An 8,789-nucleotide genomic window follows, 5' to 3' on the forward strand; every position below is an offset into this window, starting at 1 on the left:
TAGCCAGAATATGATTCTTGATGGATCTGATTTAGTTACATTTTTTTAGACTGCTAATATTGTAGAATGCATGAGAGTTCTATCTTTTCATTTTCTTTCCTTATTTAAGGTTGAGAGGCTTCATGCACACACAAGAAATGTTATCATCAATAGCAGCAACAGCATCATTATGAATACATTCAGCTATTTACTCCTATCTTACTTTTTACATCTATTAATTCTCTAACCTAGATTTATTTCTATAGAAAGGAATAATAAACATATCAGATTTAAAAGAGAAACAAAAACTGAACATGGTGGCTAAGGATTCATGTAAATAGATTTGACAATTCTGCTTAGATAAATTTGTAACTTAATTCAACAAGTTTGTTTGATAGGCATGAAACATGCTTAAATGGTTGCTGCTCATTCTAAAGAGTGAAGAGGCAGAAAAATGAAGGGATGGAGTGATTCTGGGGGAAAGACCAATATATCATAAAAATAATTACTTAAAAGTGATAAAAATAAATAATGAATAATATAATCTGATATAGAATATGTTAAATAATTATTTACTTTGATTTTTCTGTTGTGTTTTTTTAGTAAAAAAAATAGATAATAACAATAACAATTTCTTAATCAGGCATGAAGTCTTAGGCAAGTGGAGTTAAGTGTCTTGCCCAGGGACACAAGACAATGCCTACTGTGGGATATGAACACATGATTGGATATTGTGTCTCTCCAATAACAATAATAATAATAATAATAATAATAATGATAATCATAACATTAATAATTTTAAGTAAAGATAATGATAATCATAGTGACTAGATAATCCTTATAGGACCATCCTTATCTTGTAAATCTTAGATGACAAAGAAAAAAAAGATGAAAACAGGAGCGTCAGAAGCAGCAAAGTGTATAGAATGTGAAATTAAAAAAGTACTAAGCGTACAGTCTAAAATTTAATACTTGGTTTTGATAAGAGTCTGAAATTGGAAGGTGACTAGCAAACAGACTCTTCAGCACCATTTAGGGCTAAAAGTTTTAAGTCTCTATTCTCAAGATCAAGAGTCAGCTGCTCAACTTCTGCCTCAAGATTTTTATTTTTACGAAACATTTGGATGTAGTTGAGCTGCAACTGCTTCTGATAGCGAATCACCTTACTTTTTTCTTCAAGCCATTGATCTCGTTCATGCTCGAAGTCTTTCTTGTGCATACCTACTTGTTCTTTATATTGCTGTAGTTCCCATTGCAGTTCAGCAATTAGCTTGCTCCTTACTGAACACAAAGATGGATCAGCACAGCCATAAGCCATATTGTCTGACAAATTTTCAGTCTGGCAAGCAACATCACAGTGTTCTATGGAATAATTTGCATGAGAACAAGCAACAAGACTCATTCTATGTGAATGGACTTCTTCCCCAGAAGCCTCATCAGCTGCTTTGTCTGAATTATCCATGCTGTTTTTCTTTTGAGCCTTCAGAGTGTTTGTTCTATGACTCGCTTTCAATAATTTCTGTGAATACTCAGTAGTTTTCTGCAACTCAGATCTAGATATTTCTAGTTGACATTTTGTGAACTCCAACTGTTTTTTTAACTCTTCAGTTTTATGTAATAAACTTTCTTTTTCTTTCAACAATTCATTGTAAATCTCTTGTAGTTTATTCTTTTCTTGTTGCAGAATCTGAACTTGCACTCCAACTGTTTGTTCATACTTGGCAGATTTCTTTTGTTGTACTTGGTTTCGCTTTTCATATTCTTCTTTGAGGTCCTTAAGTTCGTTGTGCCATAAATTCTTTTGTTCTTCATAGACTTGGAATATAGCTCTTTCATTCTTATCCATTACTTCTCTAAGAGCCATTATTTCATGTTCTTTTTCTTTCAACATGGCCTCCAATTCTCCAACACCACTGTCACTAGGAGAAGGTGTGTCTATACAGTTTCCTAGTCGACTGCTGGACAAATGACTCACGCTTGATGTTCGGAGAGGATCTGCATGGTCAGAAGTCCGCAATTCACTAGAAAAACTGTTGGACGGGTCACTGTTGTTGGCTGGATGAGAGCTGGGCAATACATTTGCAGAGCTCTGATTAAGCAAATTGCACTCTTGTGACCCATATCCATCATCCATCGTAGGATGTTTCTGGTCATGGTAACTCTGACTATTGCTTCTTTTTACATATCGGTTGGATACTACTGGTTTGAAAGCAATTGGTCGGACAAGACCTTTCCCTGGTGCCTGAAAATAGAAAAATTAAAGATAGAAAATTTTGAACACATGATAGAGAAAAAAAATTTTATACTAGCAAGTAGGTCTCACACTAAACTAAAGTGAAAGCTATAACTGATGGCAGAGAATGGTGAGTCTGATACCAAGGCTATATGCCTTGTATAGAAATGAAAGTAAAATTTTATGAAAAGATATTTTCATATATTTCTCAAGAATACACAATGATATGTAGCAGATATAATAAAAACATAAATACACCAGTAATTAGAGATCAAAGAGCTATCATAGTTTTTGAGATGTTAATAAGAATTGTCAAATATTGTACTGTTAGATTAGATTAAAGGTTGAAATTCTATCAGTGATGAGTGTATAGAGTTAAGCATTGTCTAATATCAGTAATAATTTATTAAATTTATAAAACTAACTTGTTCAAAATAAATGTAGAGAGACTAAAAGAAACAATAGAAAATTTAAGAATTTAAAATGTTTTCTTCCAGTCTCATGATAAGTATCAAAGCTCATTCTTAATCTCTAATTATTCTGATTGTAACCCAATATCCAAGATATCTGAGAGTTCCAACTGTTACCAATAGGTTCGAAAACCAATAACTCAACAATAGACTACCTGTCTTGATTGTATAATTCTTAAAATACTCAGTAACATTGCAACTTTAAATTAATATGTAATGTAAATCATAAATTCCTTAAAGTACATCAATGTATAAGTGTTCCAAAATGACAAGAAAACCAACAAAAACTAAAAACAAAATGTATGACCAAACAATGATCAAAAGATTATTACATGGTGTACAATTGTTAAGAAACAAAGAAAACTTATATTGATTTATAGTTGATGTTATGTAGTAGTTTTATGGTATAAACAGTGAGATATGTTCATTAATTTTTATTGATTCATTTACATAATGAAGTATTCTTGGAGAAGACATCAGAAAAGAATGCAACAAGTTCATATTTCTTTTCTCTGTAATTCTACAACATGCCTCATTAATTAAAAACAATATTAGATTTAATATTTTAAGTGTAAAAGAATTTATATAGATTTAGCTGTAAGCTAAAAGTGATAGCAAACTGGGATCAAAGCTGTATCATGAACATCAACCACATTGATGTTACCAATATACTCTTTTACTTGTTTCAGTCATTTGACTGCGGCCATGCTGGAGCACCGCCATTAGTCGAGTACTTATTCTATCGGTCTCTTTTGCCGAACTGCTAAGTTATGGGGATGTAAACACACCAGCATCGGTTGTCAAGCGATGTTGGGGGACACACACAGACAAATACACACACATATATATATACATATACATATATACAACGGTCTTCTTTCAGTTTCTGTCTACCAAATCCACTCACAAGGCTTTGGTCGGCCCGAGGCTATAGTAGAAGACGCTTGCCCAAAGTGCCACTGAACCCAGAACCATGTGGTTGGTAAGCAAGCTACTTACCACACAGCCACTCCTGCGCCTATATGGGAAGGTAATACAAAGAACATGTGCACTTTCTCTGATTAATTATTAATAATTCTGATTTATCTTCCTTCCTGAGCCACTGCTATATCTCTCAACTAAATGCACCTTCACCTTTGTTCATCACTCAATACATTCAACTCTAATCCCATCTCTCCCCATCACTCTTATGTAACAACTCCACACTCCTCATTCACTGACTATGTCCTCTCTTATACCCATCTTTTTGTGCTGAAACTTTGCTTTGGCATCTCATTGCTACCATCTTTTTTTTTCTCCCCACCTACAATGATTTGTGTCCTTATATAATGTTGTGTGACCTTGTATCTCTTCCATAGCAAAATTCCTGTGCATGGCCATCTATCATACTTTTTAGCTTCTCAGTACTTGGCATAATACCACCTTCACCTAAGAGGGAGGTGAATATTTTTCTTCTTTCCTTTTTCTGTTTTGCAACTTAGCTGGTGGCACAAAAAAACACACCCACCTATAGAAAACACAGCAAAGCTGACACTAGAACTTGATGCAGCCCTGCAGCTTTCCAGATCCAGCATGGAAAGCAGACGTTAAATGATAATGATGATGAAGAATTATCACCACTTTTCAATCTCATAAACTCAGTTAATCAACTGAAACAGATGCTAGTTTTCTTTGCAGAAAGAAAAACAATATTGTTTTCACCTCATGAGGTGTAACTGCAATGAAAGGAAGAGAGGTTATTGTGACATGGCACAAAGTGAATCCAAAAATCTTGTCTTTGGTGATCAACTAAGTTATAATAGTGGTCAAATCTTGGAATCTGATATTATAAAGCATGAAAAACCAACCGAGATTGTACAAAATCACACTATTTACTTTGACCAAGTTTGTTCCTTTTAAAAATGTTTGTTTTTGAGAAGTTATACCTGTAAATTCTCTTTTACTGGTTCTACCAGTGGGTTATGGTGAAACTGAAGTATTACCAGAAAAAATATAGTTTACTGATGTTGAACATCTTAACATATTAGGAAACATTAGCTAAGCTTAAGAAGTTATAGATGTATTTAGCTCCTTGTGGAAAAATTAAGCCCAGTGAAGGTCATTTTAGTAGCTCAAGATGAAGATGGAATCAACTGATTTCAATATTAATTAAGAATACATCAGGATCTGCTTTCCCTTTGTTCCTCAGATACTGAGTATATGTGTGGAGGCGCAATGGCCCAGTGGTTAAGGCAGTGGACTCGTGGTCATAGGATCGCGGTTTCGATTCCCAGACCGGGCGTTGTGAGTGTTTATTGAGCGAAAACACCTACGGGGCTCCGGCAGGGGATGGTGGCGAACTCTGCTGTACTCTTCCACCACAACTTTCTCTCATTCTTACTTCCTGTTTCTGTTGTGCCTGTAATTCAAAGGGTCAGCCTTGTCACACTGTGTCACGCTGAATATCCCCGAGAACTACGTTAAGGGTACATGTGTCTGTGGAGTGCTCAGCCACTTGCACGTTAATTTCACAAGCAGGCTGTTCCGTTGATCGGATCAACTGGAACCCTCGACGTCGTAAGCGACGGAGTGCCAAGAACAACTGAGTATATAGAGAAGAAAACTACCTGAGAATGTAAACAAATGTATGCTTAGTCACAACTTATTTACATGGTTGATGGCAATAATTGCTAGTTTACCAATATGAATAAATATATAGGCTCATATTTGAGTGTGTTAAATCTCCCTGTGTATTAGACTTAATTTCATAACAAGACTAAATATATATGAATATGAATCCACATATTTATTCATAATCCATGCTGTACTGATACTCTCAAAATTAGTCTTCTCCAGTTTTCTTCTGTCTTTGAACTCAAACTAGAAGTCTCCGTCTCTCTCTCTCTCTCTCACAGCCACTTGTTAATTATCCGGCTAATTATGGCATTCTTTCACCCATCTCACACCAACAGCTGATTTCTTGCTAGATGATAAAAGCAAGCTGAGTTCTCTTCTTAAGACATACTATAATGCCCAAGAGAATAAAAACTGATATATAATAAACCAGGAGATCTAACTGCCAGTCTGATAAATGACTTTTTAATACACCAACAGTTAATAACTTTTAGTCTATTAATGTTTCTTCTACTAAAATTAGTCACTGTTCTTCTCAACATGCTGAATGTTAGTGCACCTATCTCTTTTCCCCACGATCACCACTGCAATCTGTATCTCCAGACCCCATATTTCCCTAATATTATCCAAATCCCCTTCCAAACCACACTCTCTGGGACCTCTAACTCAATTTCATTTTTCTTTAAACCTCTGATCTCTAACAAAACATTGCTTTAATGTCCATTTTCCCATACTCACACAGACCAAATGGGGTGGATTTTCTATGGTCAGATGCCCTTTCTTTTGCCAACCTTCACCTATTTCCAAGTAAGGTAATATTACTCCATGACCAGACACATTCCCACAGAACATCGGAATCAGTAACACTCATTTACAACAATCATGTGATCTCAAAGCAAGGGGACAGTGACACACATAATAACTGCTCCTCCTCAGAGAGAAGTGGAAGTTTACAGTACATTTTCCATATGTCTACATTTCTAACTTACTGAAATTATGTTTTTAATTTTCTGGACTATTAACTGCATCTTTCGTGTTTTATTTTATTTATATTTTCTTTTGTTTTCTCTTTTGATTGTCTTCAGGTGCCATATTCCTTACATATAAATGTTTCCCTAACCTAATTTGAACTTAAAAACCCTATTTTTTTTAATACTGTAGTTCAACATTCCTAATACAAACACATTAAGGTGTAATTAATAGACAGGAAAATTTAAATTATTGTTATAGTTCAGACATTTTCTATGGAACCAGCATATCATTTAGTACTTTTCAATCCATCTGTAGAATGCAAAACTGTGTACTAAACCATGATTTTCATTAGAACTGGTTACAATTTGGCAACTGTTTACAGAGAGTAGTTAAGTAGATGCTGTATAGTTAAACTTGGACATCTGTCAAAATTATGTTTAAGTTAAATAGAAAATAAGCTAAGTTAAAATTAGATTGTCTTCACAGTTATGTAATATGTTTTCAGTAGAAGATAGAGTTGAGATAAATTTAGACAATTGTAAAAGTTATGTTATATATGAGAACAGCAATGTGATATATTTGGGTTAAAAACCTGCACACTGAACAGTTTTATAACAAGTATAAACAACTGGAAGTAATTTGGCAGACTAAAGTATGAATGATAGTTCATGTCTATAGAACTGAAGGACACACTCATTGTCATCGTCACCATCACCATAACCACTTTTACTGACACCATTTTCATCATTCCTAAGAACAACAATATAACCATCATTGCTGCCAAAATCATCCCCATCAACATAGCTACTACAATATCATCACCGTTGTTTAAAATTCATTTTCTAAGCTGGCATCTGTTGGATGGTTTGACAAGTACCAATGTGCCAGAGAACTGTGTCAAGCTCCAATGTCTGCTTTGGCATGGTTTCCATGACTGTGTGGTCTTCTTAATGCCAACCACTTCACAGAGTGTACTAGGTACTTTTTACATGATACCAGCACTAGTGAGGTCACCAAGTAACATGTATAGTAAAACTCTTCAACCGATGTGGGTGTAGTATTGAAGGAGGTGGCTTTATGCCAAGTGAAGAGAGATTAAAGTATGATAGAGAGACAGAAACATGTATCTTGCAGAGAGAGATACATGGCTACCTCACTTAGAAAAGGAAGGAAAATGATGCAGAGGTGTCAGGGTGTATCCACAAGTAGAGGAAGGTGATTATAAAGAGAAGTGGTTCAGAAGATTGGACCACTACATAAATCTCAATTATTATTATTATTATTATTATTATTATTATTATTATTATTAAGCCGGTGAGCTGGCAGAATCGTTAGCACGCCAAGCAAAATGCTTAGCAGTATTTCATCTGTCGCTACATTCTGAGTTAAAATTCCGCCTAGGTTGACTTTGCCTTTCATCTTTCCAGGGTCGATAAATTAAATATCAGTGAAACACTGGAGTTGATGTAATCGACTAATTCCCTCCCACAAAATTTCAGGCCTTGTGCCTTTAGTAGAAAGGATTATTATTATTATTATCATTATTTTCTTTGACACAAGGCAGTGAGCTGGCAGAATCATTAGCACAGCGGGCAAAATGTTTACCAGCATTTCATTTGTCCCTACATTCTGAGTTCAAATTCTACCGAGGTTGACTTTGTCTTTCACCCTTTCAGAGTTGATGAAATAAGAACCAGTTACAAACTGGGGTCAATGTAATCAACTTGCCCCCTTCCCCAAAATTTCAGACCTTGTGCTTATAGTAGAAAGGATTCTTTTCTTTGACATTTCTAATAGTTTTATCTAATAGTTATGCTGATGGTTTATGCTGTTAGGGATGATAATGGTGCCAATAAAAGGGGCATAAGATATAATTAATATGTGAATGTGTGCATGCTAGTACGCATGTATGTAGGTTCAGACATGGCTGTGTGGTTAAGAAGTTAGCTTTGCAACCATATGGTTTCAGGTTCAGTCCCACTATGCAGCAGCTTGAGCAAGAGCCTTCTACTATAGCCCTAGACAGACCAAAGCTTAGTGAGTGGATTGGGTAGAGAGAAACTGAAAGCACCTCCCCTCCATTTTCTTCCTCCTTTTCATCGTCATCGCCACTGCTTAACATCTGTCTTCCAGGCTGGCATGGGTTAGATAGTCAGACAAGATCTGATGAGTTGGAGGACTGTATCATGCTTCAATGTCTACTTTGCATTGTTTCTAAGATTGAATGTCCTTCTTAATTCCAATAACTTTACAGAATATACAGGACACTTTTATTTTTGGTACCACCATTAGTGAGGTTACCATGTAAGTTGCAAGACTAAAGATCTCTCTTGACATCTTGAGTGAGTAGGAGTACAGTGAAGAGAGAAGTGCCGAGAGGTTAAAGTGTGTGTGTATGTATGTTTCATATCTAATCAAGAGCTTCAGTTTATCTGATTGACGCTGTAAAATGGTTAACAGCAGAGTGGACACGAAGCATTTGATCAATCAGGTAGGAATGAAAGAATAGATTTTTAAATGAA

General features: G+C 35.3%; 1 protein-coding gene across 6 annotated transcripts in view; it reads right to left on the reverse strand.

Moving 5' to 3' along the window:
* Positions 1-530: 530 nt before the first annotated feature.
* LOC106882524 (leucine zipper putative tumor suppressor 2 homolog) overlaps positions 531-8,789 on the reverse strand; it is a 182,939-nt gene continuing 174,680 nt past the window's right edge. For all 6 annotated transcript variants that reach the window (XM_052978559.1, XM_014933237.2, XM_014933238.2 and 3 more), the window contains one exon: positions 531-2,221. In XM_052978559.1, coding sequence (XP_052834519.1) covers positions 986-2,221 — 1,236 coding nt within the window. In that variant the 3' untranslated portion in view covers positions 531-985. The remainder of the gene's footprint in view (positions 2,222-8,789) is intronic.

Source organism: Octopus bimaculoides, chromosome 2 (assembly GCF_001194135.2).
Source record: "Octopus bimaculoides isolate UCB-OBI-ISO-001 chromosome 2, ASM119413v2, whole genome shotgun sequence".
Lineage (NCBI taxonomy): Eukaryota > Metazoa > Mollusca > Cephalopoda > Octopoda > Octopodidae > Octopus > Octopus bimaculoides.